The sequence below is a fragment of the Typopeltis vanoorti genome, chromosome 10 (assembly GCF_054136105.1).
Source record: "Typopeltis vanoorti isolate ZY-2024b chromosome 10, IOZ_Tvanoo_1.0, whole genome shotgun sequence".
In the NCBI taxonomy this organism is placed as follows: domain Eukaryota; kingdom Metazoa; phylum Arthropoda; class Arachnida; order Uropygi; family Thelyphonidae; genus Typopeltis; species Typopeltis vanoorti.
Genome location: NC_143558.1, coordinates 111,000,243 through 111,024,838, shown reverse-complemented (window position 1 = coordinate 111,024,838; position 24,596 = coordinate 111,000,243). Strand labels below are relative to the sequence as shown.

At 34.5% G+C, this 24,596-nt stretch overlaps 1 protein-coding gene across 2 annotated transcripts in view; it reads left to right on the top strand.

Annotated features, from left to right (window-relative positions):
- Window positions 1-24,596, top strand: part of LOC150102691 (condensin-2 complex subunit G2-like) — a 401,754-nt gene that overhangs the window by 136,872 nt on the left and 240,286 nt on the right. For both annotated transcript variants that reach the window (XM_090398912.1, XM_090398911.1), the window contains exon 11: window positions 1,569-1,694. In XM_090398912.1, the coding sequence (XP_090255038.1) occupies window positions 1,569-1,694 (126 nt within the window). The remainder of the gene's footprint in view (window positions 1-1,568; window positions 1,695-24,596) is intronic.

Genomic DNA, 24,596 nt, shown 5'->3' with positions numbered 1-24,596 from the left:
TGAAGCAATTAAGCAGGAAAGTGGTCATAATAATTTATTTCTTATATTTATATTTAAAGGCATATACTGATTTTATGGTTTCCTCATCTCTAATTCAAGATCTGTTGCACTATCAACTCCATTACCTTGATATCTTGATTTTTAACATATTAACTTTCGAGTCTTGATGTTTATACATATCCAATACTTTTCTCATATAGTATTCTAATCATCTTTGTCCTGTGTAATCATCTGCAAAAATAAGAGAATGTAGGACTTGTTTTCTTATGGGTACACCCATTCCACAGCATTTACCCATTCCAGTTCTCCAAGGCCACGTCTAGATCCCTACCTGGTAAATTCCCTGCACCATCTCTGCTGTTCCTTTGTCCATTCCTATTCTCTTCAATACCTGCCACATTGTCTTCTTCAGGACATTATCATAAGCTTTCTCCAGATCTAGAACAATCAAATGGAGTTCTTTATTCTTAGCAATCATCTTTTGTGATATCTGTCATAAAGAAAATATGTTTTCCATGCAAGATCTTCCTGCTGTAAAACCAGATTGTTTCTCTGATATTACTGAGGATGTCTTAAATTTGATTCTGTCCCTCATGATTCTACTAACCAAATATCCTACTGACCAAACGCATGATACTGATTTGTAATAATTTTTAGGGTTTTTCTTATTGCCCATCTTATGGATGGATTATATACATGTGGAATATCCTCTCCTGCAACCATTTGTTGAATATTATTGTCAGGATCAGATGTCACAGTCTGCACTAATTAAAATGATTGTTGAATTCCCTTTATCTGCCTTCAGAATAACAATTTCATTATTGTTATGTAAACTTTTCCAAGCTACTTTCTCTAAAGCTATGAAATTATTTTTTGGCATATGACTGTTTAATAAAACTGAAGCTCTAAATAATCTTGTGGATAATACCTCTTCATGAGATGATAGAAATTTAGTAGCTTTTTCAACACTGGTCATAATATCTACTTTTGGGATGTCTCTTGGAACGATGGCATTAAATTCTTTGTTCAAAACTGAAGCTTTTATATTAGTAAAATTATAGTTTAAATCATTTAATACAAACTTATTAGGATTCTGAAAGGTTCTATTTTTGTGAACTCTGTTGTATAAATGATTGAATTTTTCTGACAATCTGTTTGCAGTCTTTGTCTATTCCTGAGACCACCTCAAATGTATCCTATCTATGACATTCCATGTTTCTGGGGGGAAACTGAATTAGGCAGAGTACAACTTAGTTGATATGTGTGTTAGTAATGCTAAACTCAGGTGTAATGGTCACTTAAACAGAATGGGAGAGGAAAAGTTAGTTGAAGAAATGTTTTTACCAGGATTGTAGGAAAAAGACCCAGAGGAAGACTTAAGATCTAGATGGCTCGATACAGTGAGCAATGAATTTTTATTTTTCACTAATATATATATTTTTGAAAAAAAAATTTTTTTTTGTGGATTCCATAAAATTATACTGTGTTTTTAGTGGAAATATACACTATTTTCTTTTCTTTATAGATTCCTTCCTGGTTTAAGTATTCTTTTTAACTAAAATTTTCAGGTTGCAAATGGATATGTTCGCTTCAACATGAGTGTTCTGTTTTTTGAGGTATTTCCCCTAGTCAGTTTAGAAATGACAAAATCAAAAAATGATGAGCTGTTTCAAAAACAGGTTATGTTCATGAATGTAAGTGCAATGATTGGTTGGTTATTTTGTTATAATTGCATATAATGGAGTTCTTTTTTAGAAAGCAAAAAATGTTGCATGTCGTAATTTACTGTTGTGTGAAGACTTACCTCAATAAACTGAAAATATTGTCAGCCCTTACTGTTGCAGATGTTAGCTACTAAACATTCCACTGTAAAGGAATTTGTTTCATTCCTTCCATTTCGGCAGAGACCAAAAGAATAGTTTTTTACAGTGAAATGTTTACTAGCTAGTGTCATTCCATAGTGAGGGCTGACAATATTTATGTAGTAGTGTAAGTTGACTGTATAAAGATAACATTACTATCTAATATGTTGTGTAATTTAACTGAATTTTTTTTCAGAAGTTTTATTTTTGTAGTCTTCTTCACTCTGCTCCATTTTTTGCTCCCATCATATAAAGATTAAACTACATTTAATTTTATGCTTGAGATCACATAAAGATAATAAGTGAACTGTGGAATATGTGACATATCTGTTTATGTGAATTGCATGCTATTTGTAAATAAAACTAGAAAATTCTTGCAGAAAACATCTGTGTCCTGAAACTGAGTTAACACAGTATTTTAATAGGGTTTGGTAATTCCAAACTACTTCTCTCATCATCATTTCCTGATCCTCAGGAGTATAGGATAACATGAGTGTGCTGCATATGTAAGATTCGTTTCTTTTATTATGTATAGCAACTTATTAAATTAATTCCCTTATTCAACTTATTTCATTAACATATTGGCCTTTAGATATTTGAATAACCGAAGATTTTTATTAACAAAAATATGTAAATATATATATATATATATACAACATACAATTATCATAGAATATAATTATGCAAGCACTAGGATATACTTGAGGATTGGGTTTAATCATACACACATCTCTTTTTTTAAGAATTACATAATCAGTAACATATTTGATTATACTCAATCAAAACAGGAACAAGATTGCAATGAAAACAAAATAAATATATTATTATTATTGCACAGGAATCTCCATGGAGGTCTAAAACTCGTCATGGGAGGCCCAAACTATCATCACAATATCTATCATACTTCTCCTTTAAACCATTAACAAACAAAGCACTTTCAACTGGCTCAGGCAACCCATTCCATTCATTCACTAATCTCCAAGTGAAAAATTTAGTCCTCATGCCCTTGCTAACTACACTCTTACCCAACTTTCACCAGGGATGACATCTTGTTCTACTCCCTCTAGCCAAGTTCTGAAACATTTCCTCTGCATCAATCCTCTAAAATCCTTTAAATAATTTTAATGTTTCTATCACATCTACTTTTTTTTTTTTTTTTTTTTGCCTATTAACCAACTTTTACAAATTACAAACCCTCAATCTGTCCTCATAGGGAACATTCCACAGATCACTTACTAACTTGATTACTCACCTTTGGATCCTCTCCACCACTTCCTAGTGGTGGAGAGGATCCAAAGACCTAAGCACAGTAATGCAGATGTGGTCATATCAAGGCTTTATAAAAATGAATGATAATGCCCTTATCTCTGCGTGTTATAGTGTGTTCTATAATAGCCAAGTAATCTTATGAGCTACCTTAACAACCTTAGCAATATGTCATCTAAACTGTCACTCTGTCTACCACCACTCCTAAATTTCTAGCTTCATCAATTTCCAGGAGTACACTTCCCTCAATGTGGGCAACAGCTTGTCATCTGTTTATCCCAAAATACATAACTTTACCCTTTTCCACATTAAATTGACATCCATTATGTTTCTCCCATAGTGTCAATCTATTCAAATCATCCTGCAAGCGCTCTCATCACCTTGATTAACTGTTATCCTATCCAACTTTGCATCGTCAGCAAACAACTGAATATCTCCCTTCAAATTATTCCTATATCATTTATATAGAAATTAAACAGCAGTGGTCTAAGCACAGAGTCCTTCAGCACTACTAGTCACCTGCCTTCTCCTAGATTCTGCTACTCCATATATTACTTTTTGGATCTGTGCACCACCCATTCTTTTATTCATATCATTGGTTTCATATCCATCCCCATTTGTTGCAGTTTGCATAATAGAGTTCTATGCAATATCCTGTCAATTGGTTTTGCAAAATTCAGCAATATCATTGTGTAGCCATTCCTTTTATCCACCTCACTTGTCACCCGATTGGAAAAACAGTTAATAGATTGCTAAGACATGACCTACCTTTCACAAGCCATGCTGCTCCTCATATAGCATCATATTCTTATCCACTCATTCCTGAATATTCTTTTTGATCAACTTTTCCAGTACTTTTACTACCACTCCTGAAATAAATACTGATTGGTCTGTAATTTGCTACCACAGACTTAGATCCTACTTTATGCAGAGAAATTATTTAGCCATCCTTCCACTCACTTGGAATTTTGCCAGAACTGAGACTTAAATTAAACAGCCTAGCCAAAGGCATCACCAGTTCCCCTAGGGGTAATTGGTAATGCCTTTAAAATGTGAGCTGATATCTCATACAATCCCACAGCTGTATTTGTATTCAGATTCTGCAATGTTCATCAACCTCTCTTCTCAAATCAGTTCCTGTCACCTCTGCCATAACAATATCTTCACTTGGATGATATACCCTTTGCAAACCCCTCCATGTGGGACACCTGTTCGTGATGGAGGGGACTTCCCAGTGATGGTACTGGCCCTTTCATTCTTCCTCTTTTTCTTTGCTTTTCTTCCTGTATTTCTTTGCTCTGCTTCTCCTGAGTCTTTTTCACTATTCTTTTTTTCCAGACACCATGACTGGGACTCAGCGCCCTGTGTTTGCTGTGCAGTGCGACCCGTGGACATCCGGAAAAGGGGATCCTGGTAGTCTTGCACTACTTTGGCTCCTGTTTCGGCAAGACCAGTCCCCTAGATGGTCCAGCCAGGGCTTGCCTGCAAGGGTCAGTGGTGTTGCAGTAAGTCTCTCACCCCATGATCTGGGGTCAGGATCCTAGGCTTGCTGTATTGCCAGTATAGTGTCCAGGGTAGCTCTTGTGTTCCACTCCTGAGCGCAGTCATTGCTTGGCAGGCAGTGGGCGGGGAGCTCTGGTGCTGAACCAAAAACTCCTTGAGCACGAATCCTTCATCCTCAAATGTTTCAGTGACCCTAACAAAGTCCCAACCAAGTACTGATACTGCAGATACAGCATATGGAAGCAGAAGTAAGAAACAAAAGGTATACGATACTAGTATAAATGTTCCAACATTTTTAACCATTCATGCTACAGGTGAAAAAACCAATAGGGAAAATGTCACCCTTCTTTATTCAAAAGGGTTTAGAAGGACTGGCAGGACCTCCTACAACTGTTAACAAATTACATTCTGCAGATGTCCTTGTTGAAACATTATGTCAGCAGCATTTCGAGAAATTACTGAGCGCACCAACAATAGGTGGAATAGAAATTACAGTAACACCCATAAAACACTCAATTCCTGTAGAGGATTAATATAAGAATGGGATCTCCTTGATGTTCCTGATCAGGAGATATATTCAGAACTTAAAGAAAAAGGAGTGACGGGTGTGAGGTGCATCCTGATACCTAGGGATGGTCACCTGGTTCCAACCAAGAACATCACCCTTACTTTTGATACACCTAAACCTCCAACATCTGTAAAAGTAGTGCTCAGCTGTCCTGTTAGAATGTACATCCCTAACCCACTGAGATGCTTTAAATGTCAGAGATATGGACATGCCCAAACTGTCTGTTGTGGTTCTACTACCTGTGCCCGATGTTGGTAGTAAAGAACATGACAACAAATCCTGCTATGCAAAAAAGCTAAATGTGTCAACTGTCAGTGAGATCATCCAGCTTACTCTCCTGCATGTCAGAAATAGAAAGATGAAAAAGAAATACAAAGAATGAAAACAGAGCTAAACATAACATATCAGGATACGAAAAGAAAGCTAGCCACTATCACACCTGCTCTGAGATCCTCTTATGCTGCAAAGGTAACAATTAAGAAAGTACCAACAACAACTCAAACTTGTATATCTGTTCCGCAATCCGATAATTTCAGTATACTTGCACCTTATGATCATGAGTACTTCTCTGTTGAGCACATCAATAAGACCTATGGCCTTACTCCAGAGACAGTTCCAAAAATGGTCTCACTTGATGAAAATCCACCTGTCAAAAAAACTATGGCAAACGAGCAGACACTCCCACCGAAAAAATGGATACATTTGTACCCACTGAAAGTAAACTATATTTACCAACTGATCCTAACACATCAGATGTATTGAATACTTTACCAGAGGAAGAGATGGATACTGGCTGTCCATACTTCCACAAAACAATCGATAAATATGACAAAGTTAAGCCCTCAACCTCCCAAAAACCAGACAAGTCTATAAAATCAAAACAATAGGAAAATTTTTACAATGGAACTGTCGTGGATTTCACCAGAATATCGATGATATCAAGATTTTGTTGCAGAAACACAAACCTTTCTGTTTCTGTCTACAAGAAACATACTTAAGACCCAATCAGAACCCTACCTTTAGGAATCTCACTGTTGTACACAAGGACAGAACTGGAGGTGGTCCTGCTCATGGAGGAGTAGCTATCCTAGTGTGCAGTCATTTTACTTTCCATCATTCCATCATGTCCAACTTAATACTGCTTTGGAAGCAGTAGCGATTCGCTTTTCTGTGGGATTTTTCTTATTACAGTATGTTCAATTTATTTACCACTATTTTGATAACCTTATCTCGCAACTGCCTGAACCCATACTTTTGATGGGTGACTCTAATGGTCACAATACTCTGTGGGGTAGTGCCAACACTAATAGATGAGGTCAAATCATTGAAAGAATCCTTGATAATAATAACCTCTCCCTTTTAAATAGTAAACTCAATACTTTCTCCCATATGCTTATCCGTTCATATTCTGCAATTGATCTTACAATCTGCTCCCCTTCCATTCTTCCACTGCTCACGTGGGATGTTGAAGAGAATGTATATGGAAGTGATCACTTTCCTGTTCTTTGCACAATATCTTCACGGGAGCCATGTTCATCCACACTGATACCTATATGGAAAATGGACCAGACTGACTGACTGGAACACTTTTTCTCATCTTGCGAAATTTAATTCTGATACCATCAGTCAAACATCTATCAGTGAAGCAGTAAAGTATGTAACAGAGTGCATTGTCCGGGCAGCAACAGCTTCCATCCTGAAAACATCATCTCGGTTTCCACTCTCTCCAAAGCCCTGGTGGAACCCAGCATGTCAGACAGCCAAAAAAGACCAACACAGAGCATGCGATATATTTCGTTGATATCTCGCCACATCAAACTTTATAGCTTTTAAACATGCTCAAGCCAGAGCACGCTATGTGAGACATCAGAGTCAAAAACAATCATGGATCCAATTTACGTCAATCAATCAAATGACCAGTCCAAAAATTGTATGGGATAAAATCCAGAAAATGAAAGGCAGATATAAAACACATTGTTTGTCTATCATGCTAAACTGCTACCAAAAGTGTATAATTTATATAGACTCGTCGATTTCTTTATAGGCTTTCTCCTCTCCCATGTATAATCCACATCCAGTACTTTATGAGGTGTTACACTTTTTTCATAAAATGAAAATCCTTAATTTTGATGTTCAGCTCAGTTCTGCTGGATTCCCAGCCACATTGGAATTAAGGGAAATGAGGCTACAGATGTAGCTGCTAAATCAGCTCATATTTTCTCCACATACTGTTTGACAGTACCATATACAGACTACAGACAGATTATAAGATCAAAGCTAATTGTTCAATGGCAGAAAGCATTTACAAACAAATTATATGACAATAAACCTGAAATTAAACATTGGCATTCTAGTCAACATACAAAGAGAAGAGAGGAAGTTGTTCTTGCTAGTCTCTGCATTGGTCACAGTTATCTTACACATTCTTATTTACTGAGGGCTGATGACCTCCTATATGTGTGAAAAATGCAATATACGCCTCACTATTTGTCATATTCTGGTGGAGTGTCATGCTTTGCACGAGAGAGGAATGAAAGTTTTGCCTATCTGGCCAGGCCATATACACTCAGGCAGATGCTGACAGACTCAGGAAGATTGCATGATGTTTTTAATTTTTTACAAAAAATTAATTTATATAAGCACATTTGACTGTAATTTTGTTTATATGTAAATACTGTATTGCTTCACTTCACTTTTGTATGTAAATAAATTGCAAAATATGTTATATATGGGGATATATTTTTGCAGAGGTTGAGTAATAATGTATATATTATTCATTAGTTTAATTTTTGACCAATCATGTATTTCTGTAGCCTCTGATCTTGTATATTTGCTTAACCTTGTTGTAATTATGTTAATATGTAAATACAACATCACCAAACTTAATTTTTATACATGCATATTGTATAATAATTCCTCTTTGACTTTTTATATATTATTGTAATCTTATCTATATGTAGATACTTCATTCCTTGACTTGGTTTTGTACATGCATTTTGTTTATTAACTTGTATTGTTATGTATTTATGCTGTAAATGCTGCAATAATTTTGTTTATATGTAGATGCTGCACTGTTTAACTTAACTTTTGCGCATACATATTATTTACCAGTTTTTCGACTAATTATGTATTGCTGTATATTGCTTGGCTTGCTGTTTTGTACATGCATTTTGTTTATTAACTTGTATTGATGACAATTTCTGTACTACTGTGACCTTTAATCTGTGTGTTGCTGTGCCCTCTGCAGCAGTTCTGTTTATCTGTAGATGCTGCTTTGTGGAATCTAATTTTTGTATAGGCATATTGTTTACAATTTGCTTTAACTGCTTATGTATAGTTGTAACCTCAGTATGGCACCGTGTGACCTTTGCAGATTTTGTGCCATACCTCTTGCAAAATGATCATTCAATTGCTCAACCATTTCATCTGCCTATCATCTGCACTCATTAAAGTTATCCTTCCATGATTATTCTTCCTCCTACATGCTACATAACAAAAAACTCTTTGAGATTTCCTTTTGCCTCTTCAGCTAATTTCTTCTCATAATTTGAGTTTTCCTTCCTACCATGCTGGTTTCCTTTCTTCCCTGATTCTCTCTACAACATCTTCTTTTTTTGCAGCTCATGCTTTATCATACTGCTCATCCATCTAACTCCTACCTGTACTTCCTGATGTTGGGTATATAGGGTGATATTGCTTCCTTCAGATATCTCTTGACTATTCCCCATGCACTGTGAACATCCTTTTCTTGCAAATCTTTTGCCATGGTACTGCTTCAAGCTACTGCCTAAAATATCATAATCAACCTGCCTTATAGTTCCACTTATCCCTTTGTAACTGGAATTTCCACGTTTTGCTACTTCCCAAGTAAAGACCATATGATCATCTTCCCCAATTAGAAGAATTGTAACCACCTTAGTTATGGACATTTCTTCTGATCCTATAACAAGATCCAACACTCTCCTATCCCAAATCCTCCATCACATTCTGCTTCAGTTAATTATATTTCAGTAAATGTATAAATTCCATTTCCTTCCTGCCGTGTAATCTTTCCTCCTTCCAATCTGTGTCTCTGAAGTTGAAGTCCCCCATAATAATTACCCAACTTCCACATCATCCCTGGCCTATAGCAGCAACCAATTTTATATTTCGTCCTGTTGGCCTCAATCTCACACTAGATTAACTCAAAAGAGCTGCCATCTACCCCTGCTGGTTCCTCATCTTGTTGGCTGCAATCATCTACTGTCATCAGCAGTACACCATCCCATATCTTGTCTACTTTTTTCTTCCTGAAACCACTAATTCCATCACATTTTATCTCAGTAACTATGTCACCTGCTGTTAGCCAAGTCTCACTGATGCCTATAATGTTTAGCAACGGTTGCACTAACCAATGCTAAAAACTCTTCTCTCTCATTCCTGATGCTTCTGACATTAATATATGGAAACTGTAGTAGTATCCTCTTAGCACCCCAACCACTTTTATATTCTGAATTGACTACCCTATTTGATATTGTTGCCTGAGAGTCTAGATCCCACATTTTTGTTTCATTCACACACTCATACGTTTCATGAGTGCCTAACTCTAGTTCTATTTAAGTGCAGTCCATCGGCATTGCACAAATATTTCCATCCATGAAACTCAGGCCATAGGTCCACAAACTCTTTCCTTCTGCTCAACCTGCATATTCATTAACTATTACCACTTTCCTTTTCAGTTGATCTCTATAATAGCATGGCAACAAACTCACAAATTTCACTCTGTCACTTTTCTTTTTTTGCTTTTTCCAGCAACTCTTTGACATCCTCCTTCATACAATATTTCTCACCTTTTAGGTCATTGGTTCCAGCCAAAACAATTAATTCTTTCGCCTTTCTGCATCCCAATTCACACACACACACACACACATATATATATATATATATATATATATATATATATATATATATATATATATATATATATATATATAGTATGCATGTGTGTGTGTGTGTACTGTATTACTTTATATTAGGATGTATTATTCATAAGTACATATATCTAAGCCTCTCTGTAGTGGCACTTTCACCAACAAAATCTGATAAAGCTTTCTATTCTTTGTACACAGTACTTTCATTTAAAGAATTACACATGAAGAAACGGAAAATTGAAACAGTTTCTACTTATCCACATCATAGATTCAATAACTAATTCCTGTATGAATTTTTAATTTCCTGAAAATGTAGTAGGTTTATAATAAGAATCATCTTTAATTTTAATACTGACTTTGGTTTCTTTATTATCATGGCATATCTATTCCTCTTGTCTAACTCAATAAAATAATGTTATAAAGTGCTCCAACCTGACCTTCTCTTAGTAAACCCGCATTCTTCTTGTTTTTTTTTTGTAAAGTATAGGATAGTGATCAATCCATTTCTATATATGAACAATAACGAACTTTTAAATTTTCACCAGTCTAGAGATAATGATAGGCCTGCACCTTATAATTTTCATAACTGCCATCATGCTTATATGCATGGTATTCCTTTCAGATCCTTTTCTTAAGAGTTAGGTCTCACAAATGACTACAGTATGATGCTAGAATGTATTCATCCACAAATTCCGCTCATTTGTTCTTGATGCTCATGGCATTTGTACAAACACAACCTCCAACTTTTTTGTGTACTCCCAGTTGGACAACTTTCAGATTCCTGTTCATATAATGCTTCACTTACATAGATAGTCCTGTGCATACTTAATGTGTTTGAACATGATGAGAACACAGTCATTCTTTGCTCTTAATCACCTCCATGTTAATGTGCATTCATTTCATTAACAGAGTTACATAATTCAGTTTCTCTTACATGAAGGATCTTACCATTCCTTTCAAAAGTATGGCAACAGACTCACAAACTTTATCCTGTCACTCTTCTTTTTTTGCTTCTTCCAGCAACTATTTGACATTCTCCCTCATAAAATATTTCTCACCTCTCAGGTCATTGTTTCAACACTGCACTGTAAGATATTAAGTAATGACAATCAGTTCAGCATCTGTAAAGTTGACTATAAGAAGAATGATATTTGGTATGGTGATTCTCTCATAAAATATACCGGTGATGACATGTCATTACTAATAGCCTTTGCTATAATGGCAAATCATTTGGACTTACAAGTACTATGATTTCTTTTAGTTTTCTGTTTTTCAATTTTATTTGTTATATTTTTGATTATTGCTCCTAGAAATGACATGGTCATCACCATCACTTTAGAGACCTGATTGTCATTACTTAATATCTTACACCTGCTTCAGTGCAATGATGTTTCTCCTTTTACTGCTTGACTTTCTCTATCTTTCCTATGTTTCGCTAAACACCTCTCAATTTTTTTCAGTTCATTTGTTGTCTGTTTAGATATGTTTTAATTCTTGAGATTTTGGATGTCAATTCATCTTCAATATCCTAATGATTCTCTTCAGTGGGGCAAGCTTTCGTGTTTTCAGCTTCATCTATGATGTTAGTGTGTTCTGTTTTGTTTACTGTTCTATTCTTGTGTATTTTTGGCACCATTTTACTGCAATATTTATGCAACTTAATATTGTAATATTTTTTTAAAAAAATTATGAAATACACCAAATAAAATACAAACACAAAAATCAGCAGCAGTACTATAACCATGAATAAATACAAAATTAATGACAGAAAATCTCACGTAAAAAGATTTTTTTTAGTAGTATAATTTTTGCCTGTGTGTCACCAGGCATCTTCAGTACATATTAAGCTGAAATTAAACAATAATTGACAATCCCAAAAGCGCCACCTAAGTAGCTAGCGTAAGATAACTGAAAAGGTCAATAAAATTTCCTAACAACAACAACAAAAAAAAAAAAAAAAAACTATATATACAATAAAAAGTTAGGAAAGATTAGCTGATTTGTAAAGTACTATCTCCCGTAAAGGGGATAGATGGAACCCATCAGATCTGTTTAAATTAGGAGAGTGGAGTCAAGTTTCACGTTTCTTTATAAAGCCGTTGTTGTGTCCTGAAAAGGCTAAGAAATGTTTATTATAAAATATTCAGGTCACAACTTTAATACAACTTAGGCAGAGAATATGGAACGTTGGCAACAGAATAAGTGTAAGCTGTTTGTAAATGCAAATCAATTTAAAATTTAGGAATAGTATAAAATTGTATAAAGAGCTTTTATAAATAATCTGTATTATGTGTGGGCCAGATGCAGAGATCAATGTAAGCTGGCAAATCCACTTAAGAACCCAGTCTCTTGTACTAAAATAGCTAAGCCTGTGAGTCAGGGTTCAAGGGTCACCTTTGCCATCCTGTATTATAAGAAGGGAGGGAAAGAAGTACTGGAAGAAAAACCAAAGCGCCTTCCAGGAAGAGAAATCAGGTACACGTGCGACTAAATAGAGGGAGCTAAGGAGATTGACGTGAACACATGTGACCATGTTGGCGTGCATCGCGAAGATCGAGAAATACCGAGAGGAGAAAATTAAACAAAAGGGCCATGCAAGCACCATTCCGGACCTTTTTTTCTTGGATTCCTGGTTCCAGATCTTGCAGACAGTGGTCGAGTTTGCCATCGGAGAAGTTCCTGGCTAGTCGTGGAAGGCATTTGGTTCATCTGTCGCAGCGTTAGGAACGGGCCAAGCTATATCCTTGGACCAGGATAGCTGTGCGTTGTCGTACGACAGAGGAACCAAATGGATGCCGTCCGTTCAAGGCGACGTTACCGTGCCACCTCCCATTTTTCCTCATAGGAAACTAAAACAGAAGGCCTTGATGACCAGACAAGGCAGGAAGAAGGTCAAAGAAATCAAGATCAGAGACGGTAAGGTAGACCTTTGAATTCCTATTTCCAGCTATAGAAGAGTGTGATCCCCTAAGAGAATATTTTGTAATCGACTAAAATTAAGGAACTGTAAGAATAACCTAAGACTTAGTACGGGCCAAGATTGTGTTAAGATTTGTTTGCCCTACGAGGCCGAGTATATCAATGAACGAGCTAAACTTAATGTATGGAGTGTGTTATTGTGTTAATTTATGACCACGTGTATTAGGATGGTATGATAATAGCCTATGAATTTATGCTGAAGATGCTTGTAATAGTGGTCAATGCCAGTTTGTATGTGTGTCTAGTGTATTAAAATTTGAGCCTTTGATTTACCTTTAGAGCATTCCTAATAATATGTCTATAATGTATATTTGCATAATTCCTCAAGCTTATTAAAATGTTTCATTCAAGTACCTGCCTGATCTGCTTTTGTCTTATGAATTCAAAACAACTGCTCATAAAATGCTAACGAACTAAGCGGGTTAAACCCTTGTGTATAAACATCTAAAGTGAGCCACGACTGTGAGGAAGAAATAAGATAACGGAGGGACAAGATTAAACTCGATCTAATTTTCATATCACTCTGAGAGGGTCGCCCTGGGTAAGAATCCTGTCTATCCAAGGTATTAGCTGGCGCAGTGAAAAAAATAAATTTTGTTAATACTTATCGGGTGAACTCTATTAGATTGTTGTGTGATTAGATAAAACATAAGATATAACGAGGCCAATGAGACTGGAACTAATGGAAAGAATACTTGGTAGAAAATAAACGTTTTATTTGCATGTGTGAGAGAATTAAGATAGCTGTGATAATATTAATAAAAAAATTAATTTTATTAAGGGTATATAGTAGAGAAAAAGGGGAGAAGGAACGTTATATCAAGGATTTAGACAAATGGAGATAAATAAGTAAGAACAAAGTAATATATTAGAAGAAATTAAAGATAAAGACTAGCAGCATAAGATATAGAAGAGAAATAAAAGGAAAAGTAAGGATGTAACACCGTTTTATGAGGAACCAGCTTTTGTGAAGGACTCTATGTCTGGTTAAGATGGCATGTTCTGCATGCCCAGACTGTTCAGGTTTACGGTACTGAATATAAGACTGGTGTTCTTCTAGTCGAATAGAGGCAGATCTTCCTGTTTGTCCGCAATAGTCCTTCACAAAAGTCGGTGCCTCGTAGAATTGCTTTATAAAGAAACATGTGAAACTTTACTCCACTCTCTTAACTTAAACAGATCTGATGGGTTATGTCTATCCCCTTTATGGGAGATAGTACTTTACAAATCAGCTAATCTTTCCTAACTTTTTATTGGATATATAGGTTTTTTTTTTTTTTTTTTTGTTAGGAAATTTTATTGACCTTTTTAGTTATCTTACACTAGCTCCTTAGGTGGCGCTTTTTGGAATTGTCAGTTTTTGTTTAATTTCAGCTTAACATGTACCGAAGATGCCTGTGACACACAAGCGAAAATTATACTATTAAAAAAATCTTTTTACATGAGATTTTCCGTCTTTAATTTTGTATTTATATGTCTACTCACAATATTCCTTTACTAAGAGTTATAACCATGAATATTTTTAAGAAATGACACAGTAAAATAGATAATCACCTAATTTACATAAGCAATAATCAAACTGACTTGTGGACTTTACTGAGGCTTCACATGGAAGACTGTAGCATAAGTTGGAGATATGGGGATTGGATTATAAACTATTAACTTGGATAAGAGGATTAATTTTCTTGGATTCATTTTTGAAATTATAGATTCTATAACCGTGTTAAAATAACTCTTTTTATTATCCCAACGTTTTGATCTTCATATCAAGATCATCATCTGGAGCATACACAAAGATACAAGACAAGCTGTGTTACATTACAAACCGTAAGCTACAGAAACAATGAATTGATCACATGTTATTGTACTGGCATGACCTCTAGTGGAAAAAAAAAAAATTTACATCAAACTAGATTTAATTTATGATTACATGAATAAACATTATTTCGTATATAGTTTTCCTTCCAGTAACAGTGATGTCCTATTTTTTATTATTACAATTGTTATTTTTGATTAAAAAAAATATATTATTTATAAATTACAACAAGAATAAACATTCTTTCTTACAGATTTTTTCCTTAACAGTGATGTCCTATTTTTTAGTATTACAATTGTTATTTTTGATTTCAGATCCTGAATTTCCTAGTCCTGTTTATAATTGTTCTTAGAGAGGAAGGATTTGTGGGACGAATATATGCCTTCCATATGTATGGGATTTTTAGACCATTATTGTTCAGATTGGGGTGGTTGATAATGATCTCACAGGCTTTCTTAAATTTGCGTTCATACCATGTTTTGGTGTGATGTAGACAACTAGTGCTTTTTCAGTCAATTCTATGCTAGATGTTAAGGGCATGATCAGAAAGGCCAGCTTCACCATAATTATTATATTTGATGTGTCGTTTATGTTCTTTTTGTCTGATGGGAATTGGGCATCCTGTTTCTCCTATGTATGGTATGTTGCAGGTGCAGTAAATGCGGCATACTCCAGTTTGGGCCAGCGGAAGGAGTGGGTCTTTGGATGAGTTGAGTAAGCTTTTTAATTTTGCAGGAGGTTTAAAGGTGGCTTTGAGGTTGTATTTTTGTAGTACTCTGTTTATTTTGTCTGATGTCCCTTTAATGTAGGGAATGGTTATAGTTTTATTGTAGTCTGGTTTGTCTTTGTTTTTTATTGATGTCTTGTAGAGAATTCTGTTAATAGTGTTTTGGCTGTACCCATTTTTTTGGAAAGTATTGCTGATCACTTTAAGTTCGTCTTTCAGTGCCTGTTCACTGAGCAGATCTTCAGAGCCCTGTTTTTTAGAATGTTGATGATACCTAGTTTTTGTGTTGGGTGGTGGTAGGAGTTTATGTGTATATATTGGCCAGTATGTGTCGGTTTCTGATAAAAAGTGAAGGAAAGATTGTCCGAAGGAAGACGTGTGACAAGTGAATCTGTATTACAGTGTATTACGTTTTTCAATCTCAAACATACACAAATATACAAGACAAGCTGGGCTACATTACAAGTAGATGATGATCTTGATATGAAGATCGAAATGTCAGGATAATAAAAAGAGTTATTTTAACACGGTTGTAGAATCCATAATTTCAAAAATGAATGCTGATCACTTTGTAACACTAAAAGAAATGGATAAGAGGATGGCTGGATGACCAGTATCTAAAGTGGTGTATGGAGGATGGGGTTGAGAATGTAAGATTTAAGGTGACCAATGTGTACAACAGGGATCAGTCCTTGGTTCATTGTCATTCAATCTTACGTCAATGACATTTGGGAAGGATTTGACAGGTGACATACAGCTGCTTGCTGATGATGCAAAGATAGGCAGGGTAATCAATATTGTGAATGGCATGCAGCACTTGCTAAATATGATTTCAATGAGCTGGAATTTTAGCCATGCATAAATTACTGCAATTCAATGTTAGTAATTGTAACATTGAATTGACAGCCAATTTTCAATGTTAGTAAATGTGAAGTTATGCACTTTAGTGTAATGTGTTATATCCAGTGGTATTATATTATATTGGTGTGATTATGCTAGAAGAGATTGATCTGGCTAGGGATCTTGGAGTTTTAGTAGATAGAAAGTTAAGTTCGAGGACCATATAGCATAGATTGCAAATATAACTCGGAGAATTGCAATGCTGAAATGAGCATTGACATGTTTTAATATTTTGGTATGGCTTCATCTGGACTGTTGTGTGCAACTTTGGTCTCCTGGTTTCTGAGATGATGTACATAGCTTGGAGGGTGAAAAGGAGAATGTTAATATTGGAATTGTGGAATGTAGATTATGATGACAGATTGAGAAGTTGCATGAGGACTGTAGATACTGGTGAACAGGAAAGAGGTGATACAATAATGACCTACAAACCTTTGAAAGGGTGAATAGTATACAAGTAGAATGGAATTTTTAATTTTATGGAGGATGATGAGAGGACTTACCATGGATTTACCAGAAGGAAGACTGTACTTCTCGGGAAGAAAAGATAACATGCACAGAGAAGGAGTTGCATTACTAATTGAAAAGAAACTTACACACTCAGTAATTGAAATTAACCCAGTGTCTCCTAGAATAATAACAGCCAAACTTCAAGCAAAAGAAAAAGGTCAAACAATTAAAATAATCCAAATACATGCACCAGACAGTAACCATTCAGAGGAAGAAATAGAAAATTTCTATGAAGAACTACAACAGGAAATAGATAATCCCAAAAATAGAGAACTCATGATAGTGATGGGAGATTTTAATGCTAAAATAGGACAGTTCACAGCAGACAAAAAAGATGTGATGGGGAAATTTGGATATGGAGAGCTTAACGACAGAGGAGAACAATTACTCCACTTCTGTAAAGCAAACGATCTAATGATTACAAATACATTGTTCTATCAATGCCCTAATAATAAATATACATGGACATCCCCATGTATATTTACATGGTAATATTATATTATACATGGTAATATAAAGAACTGCATAGACTATATCATCATAAACAAACAATGGAAAAGATCAGTAAATAATGTACGAACATTAAGAAGTTTTGATTTTGACACTGACCATGAAATATTAACTGCCAAAGTGAAGATAAAATTCAACAGGAAAAATAATATCAGAAAAGAAGAAAACATCAACCTATCAAAACTAAAAGATAGCTCAAGCAGAAGTCGATTTTTAGAACAGATGTGCTTGAAATTAAAACCCTCCATCTTACAGAACAGCGGAAAATACTGGGAAGAAGGAAAAGAAACAGTGTTATCAATTGCAAAAGACACTCTAGGTTCCAAACCCAAAATAAACAAACAGTGGATAACCCAAGAAATCATAGCTACCATAGAAGAGAAAAGAGAGGCCAAGATACTTGTAAACCAACAAAACAATGAAGAGAATAGAGAAAAATACAGAGCACTAAAAAATAAAGTCGATAACCTATGCAAAAAAGCGAAAGAAAAATGGTTAGTAGAAAAAGCTAAGAAATGCCAAGAAGCATACCAACAAAACAACCTAAAAGTCTTCCATGATACTGTAAGAGAAATTACAAAGGAATCTCAGCAACAATGATAAACAACAAGATGACTGAAACCAGGAATATTGAATATATAAGAAAAATCTGGTCAAACCATTTTAAGATTATCTTCCACCAAGGAAACAAAACTACAATGCCAACAATAGAAGAAAATAATGATACCAAAAATTTTACGAGAAGAAGTTAGATACGCAATAAAACAGATGAAAAACAATAAAGCACCAGGCATTGATACTATCCCTACTGAACTGTGGTCATATGGAGGCAGCATATCAATAGAATATTTAACAACCCTGTTCAATAAAATACTACAAACAGGAGAGATCCCAGATGACTGGAGAACTGGAAAGATCATCCTAATATACAAGAAAGGAGACAAAAGAGACTGCAGAAATTATAGACCAATCAATTTACTCCCTCACACCTATAAAATATTCATAAGAATTATACAAAATAGATTAAAAAACACCTATGAAGAAATGATAGTCATAGAACAAGCTGGTTTCCGAGGAAACTATTCAACAATAGACCAAATTTTCACATTGCACCAACTAGCAGAGCTCAGCTGGGAAGACCATAAAGAACTATATTGTTGTTTTGTGGACTTTAAACAAGCTTTCGATAACATCAACAGAGAAATCCTTCTTAAAATTCTACTAGAAAAAGCAATAGGCAAATATATAATGCAATTTCTGATAAAATATTACTCTAAGACAAATGCAATAATTAAAAAGGACACACTCACAACAGAACCCATAGAGATCCAAAAAGGAGTAATGCAAGGATGCCCATTATCCCAATGCCTATTCAACATATATCTAGAAGAAGTTGTAAAGAAAGCAATTGACAATGAGCTTGGAATCAATGTCAACGGTTTAAACATAAATAATATCAAATATGCAGATGATCTCGTCCTTCTTGCAAGAACCCCAAATGAACTACAAAAGTCGATCAACAAGCTAAACGAAACCTATAAAACATATGACATGACAATAAATATACAAAAGACAAAAGTGATGAAACTCAGCCACCCTAAACGGAGAACAAATAGAACAAGTAGACAACTTCATATACCTTGGATCAAAACTAACAGAAAGAAACAATAGATGAACTCAAAACAATCAAACACAGAATAGCGATAGGATGGACCACCATTGGAAAATTACAGAAAATTTGGAAAACAAGCCAAAATCAAATTATATGAAGCAATAATTATACCAACAGTCATCTATGGAGCAGAAGCGTGGACAGTTAAAAAAAGAGAGGAGAAAAAACTGCTGGCATTTGAAATGAAATGCTTAAGAAAAATAAATAGAACAAGTTGGATAGAAAAGAAAACAAACATCACAGTCAGACAAGAACTATTGTATAAAAAGACAATAATAGAAAAAATTAGAAAACAACAACTGAGATGGTTTGGACACACTGTACGCATGGATGCAGACTGACTTCCTAACGTCCTAATCAATACTTTTCCAACTGAAAAAAGAAGACCTGGAAGACCAAGAATTACCTGGCTGAAATTAATGAAGAACATCTCGGGATACAGAACATATAAGGAACTTTTTTGAACAGCAAGGAATAGAGAAGACTGGAAGATCCTGCTCAAGAGAAGACTCAACCCGTCTTAGACGGAAGAGAAGAAGAAGATGAGAGGACATCTACTAAAGTTGAGAATAAATTCAGTCAAGAAATGGTGAGAGGTGGATCTTACTCTTATAGAGTGGAGCCTAATTAGAATGGATTTCCTTTGGAGGTCACGAGTGCAGGTAATGTGAATGAATTTAAGAGCAGGTATGCAGCTAGTGTGGGTGATAGGGGCCTCCCTCAATGAGTTTTTGACTCTCTAGAGTACTCTGGTGATAAATTTAGACAGTATTAATTTTTCTATATAATCTTCAAACTGCCCTAAATTTTAGATGCTATTGCAACATGGTTCGTAACTCACAAAAAGCTTTATGAGGGACCCATTTCTATTTGAATTGGCAGACACTCAAGTGTCTTTGGCTTTCAAAATGTTTCAAAATCTTATAGTAAGATTTCCTTACTCTATTTGAAACTGCAATGCCAACAAAGTTATTGTTCTAATGATGCAAACATAGAAAACAGAAGTTATCAAATTACTGCATTTCACAAGGTTTGAACTGAAAGGTAAGTTTGACAGTTATTTTTGTAAAATAAATACAACAGTCAGTTTGACCATTCTTGTCAGTAGTAGAGTTTAATAGTAAGAGTAAGTAAAAATATTAAGAGTCTAACTTCTTTATTTGCATTTTTTTTCTTTCATTTAGTTGATGCATTTAATAACAGAGATTTCAAAATTAATTGACAGCTCATCTGAGCATATTTCATACACTCTAAAAATATATTCAGCTTTAATTTCATAACTGTCCAACATTTTCTGACATTGGGTTAAAAACTTATAGTACATAAAATACAAATGAAAAACAAAAATAAAAGTTAAATCTTATGAAATAGTAGTGTGTTCTGATCGAAAAAGAACTTTTAAATCCCTTTTACTACATCTAAGATGCAAGATATCTTGAAAGCAATCCTGCAGTTTATTAGGCTTGTATTATGACTCATATGCAACTCTGTATTGTTTCTGTATATTTGCATCACTACTTAAAACTTGAGATAATACAAAGGTCCTAGCTTTTTCGCTAAACTAATCTCTGAACAGAAGACCAAAAGTGCCAATAAATAAATAATAATAATGTTCTTGTTTTATTTAAGTGTGTTATAGTGTTATGTGGTAATATTTATTTATTGGTTTATTTAATCCATATAATAAAAATTTCAAAATCAATAGTATATCAATATTGTCCTGGTGATTAGGAGAGAAGAAAGTTGCTGACATTCTTTTAGAAGATAGGAAAAAACTAGAGCAGGAAGGCTGTTTTAAAGAATGAAGCTAGAGAGAGAAAAAAAAACAAGATAAGTCTATTTAGGAAGTTTACAGATGGATCGTTTGTGGAAGTCATCAGTTGCTACTTGTTCTTTTATAGATTTGTGAGAAAGTGGAAGAATTGTGGATGCTAAGTTTGGTTGACCCATCACCCATGGAGGCACTTACAGAAAAAGTGACCATTTCTGTGCCAGAAAGTGAAGTGATAAGAAATGGGTTGCCAGTGAGTCAAATTGTCCTTTTCTAAACATAAAGAAAGATTTTTTTTGAGTGATTTTTTGGTTCTCTACTCAAAATGTGGGAAAACAGATGTGAAATTTGTGCCATATTAGCAGTGGTTCAGTAGAAAAAAAACACCATGAAATAGGAAACTGAAGTTGCATTATCCTTGTAGTCTGATCTTGATATTAAAATTGGCTAAGTTGTCTTCTTTGTATTGGAGGATGGTATGGATTTAGAGTATTGATTCATTATTAATACAGAAACAAACAACAACAAAAAAAAATTATCAAAAAATATGTCAAAGAGAGTGGTATTTGAAATGAAATTTTATAATAAACCTCCCTCTATTATAAATTATTTCTTTAGCCTCATTGAGTTTGCTGTAGTGATGTTTCTTAAGAGAGTTTTGAATGTTAGGTTGATTCTTTTGATCCTTGCTAGATTTGTGCAAGTCAGTAAGGAGTAGTTTTCAAAGATACTAAGTCAATCCATTAATGCAAGCCATTACAAAAACAAACAACAACAAAAAAAAAAAAAAACTATCAAAAAATACGTCAAAGAGAGTGGTATTCAAAATGAAATTTTATAACAAACCTCTCTCTATTATAAATTATTTCTTTAGCCTCATTGAGTTTGCTGTAGTGATGTTTCTTAAGAGGGTTTTGAACATTAGGTTGATTCTTTTGATACTTGCTAAAATTGTGTAAGTCAGTAAGGAGTAGTTTTCAAAGATACTAAGTCAATCCAGTAATGCAAGTTATTCTTCAGTATATAAGAAGCAAAAGGATGTGTATGTGGGGTGCTAAAGGATCAAAGCTGTATAACTGAAGGAGACTGCCACATACCCTTTTAAGGGATGCAGGGAACTCACCAGAGCTTCTAACACAATATCCAATTCCTTACTCTCTCATGCCTGTTAGGTACCTGGATACTGAATGAATGAATGAATGAGGATGGGCTGTCAATTTGGGATTTAGACAACCAAATTTTATTGTTATTGGTTTAAACCATAATGCAAAATAATGATACAATGTGGCAGAATTTCATGCTGGGTAGGGGCATTTTGTTGTGGTTTGTTGTTGTTGGATGCAGGGAAATCACCAGAGCTTCTAACACAATATCCAATTCCTTACTCTCTCATGCCTGTTAGGTACCTGGATACTGAATGAATGAATGAGGATGGGCTGTCAATTTGGGATTTAGACAACCAAATTTTATTGTTATTGGTTTAAACCATAATGCAAAATAATGGTACAACGTGGCAGAATTTCATGCTGGGTAGGGGCATTCCCAGATTAACAAGGCACTTGTTTTTTTGTTGGGGAACCAGGCCAAACAACAAAAAGTTAGCTACTGGAACAAATACTGGAAGACATACCAACTCAACATCAACATAGGTCAAGATTGGTACTATCAACATGAGCATCAATAGAAAAGAATTAGAACTAGCAGAGAATTGGATAAGTACCAGATCGACATAATAGGTATGGCTGAAACAAAGACGACAGAAACATGCGAGATCATTTTAAGCAACAAATACACGCTATATTCAAGCAATAACAATCAGGGAAAAGGAGTAGCTATAGTATTCAACAATAAATACAAGGATAATCTTCTTGAATGGTAATCAATATTAAGTGATGTGGACAGATATCAGAATGGGAAACTGGACAGTGAGACTTATTTGTGCTTATGGTCCCACAAAAGGTTCTATTCCTCTACTTCTACTAAGGAAGAAGTAGATGGATTTTTTGAGGCATTAGAAAAAGTAACTGATACTAACAAGTGATGTGGACAAATATCAGAATGGGGAACCAGATAATGGGACTTATTTGTGCTTGTAGCCCCACAGAAGGTTCTACTAAGGAGGAAGTGGAGGAATTTTTTGAGGCATTAGAGAAAGTAACTGACACAATGAAAAAGAAAAAGTTAGTCTCATAATACATTTAATGAATAACTACAGCACAAAGAAAAAGAATTAAATAACAAGTTTAATCATTTGTCATCTCTGTGATTACAATTTTAACATTGTAATCCTGAAGATGTGACATCTTCAGGAATACAATGTTAAAATTGTAATAACACAAACAAAGACACACAAACAACAATAAATGGAAGAAATGAAATTATACTATATGGAGGCTAAAGTTATGAGGGGCATCCTCTACGAGTGCTGTTGGCTAGCCTTAGATGTTGGGCAGAAGGCCTAAAAATTAAAGTTTCCCAAATCTTGGAAAGTTTAACACTACATATTTATTAAGATTCAGCTGATGTTTTAAATCTGTTACTGATTCTAGAAAGAGTTCTTTCCTTCATGGTTACACAGTGAACAGAATTCATTATAAAAATTATGAAAATAACTACCATGTTAGATTAAATTCAGTTTAATATAAACCAAAATAATCACTTGATGTTTTGACCTTCACATTAAGGTTATAATTTGGAGTATACACATATATACAAAGAAACAAGTTGCACTACAATATACATGGTGCACTAAAGTTACGTTTAACGGTCAACCGTTAAAACTACTGGCCTGACCTCTGAAAAAAAACTTGACCACATCAATGCTAGGGTCCTGTTTTTATATTATCTATTTGGTTACAAAAATAAATTAAGCTAGAAAGTAACATGTTCATACAAAGTTACTCATATAAGTATACATATAAATTAAAACAGTATAGATGAAGGTGGAAATAATTGCTTAAAGTCCTAAAGTCATGCTTTGCTTGATTACTTGAATTAAGTGAGCTGAATGTGTGCCATCCAAATTCTTGGGATTTTTATGCCACCATTATTGTTAAGATTAGAATGGTTAATCAAAATTTCACAGACTTCTTTAAATTTGCATTCATACCAGGTTTGTGTATGATGTAAAGAACAGATACTTTTCCAATCTTGCTGTTAAGAGCGTGATCGGAGTGGCCTGCTTCACCAAAATTGTTAAATTTAATGTATCATTTTTTGTGTCCTTTATTATTATTATTATTATTATTACGGGCGAATTTATGGATAGGGATTGTACATCCCGCCTTAATAATATAAGGTTAGTTACAAGTGCAATATATACAATAAACTCCAGGGTGAGCCGATAGGAGTAGGCAATCCTTAGAGGAGTTGAATATGTTTTTTAATTTTATAGGTAGTTTAAAAGTGGCATTAAGATTATTTTCTGATATAAAAAAGGGTGGTCTGAAAATTTCTCGGATAGGAGTAGGCAATCCTTAGAGGAGTTGAATATGTTTTTTAATTTTATAGGTAGTTTAAAAGTGGCATTAAGATTATAATAGTGTAGAATTCTATTTTTTTTTTTTTTTTTCTGATATAACTATAAGGGTGGTCTGAAAATT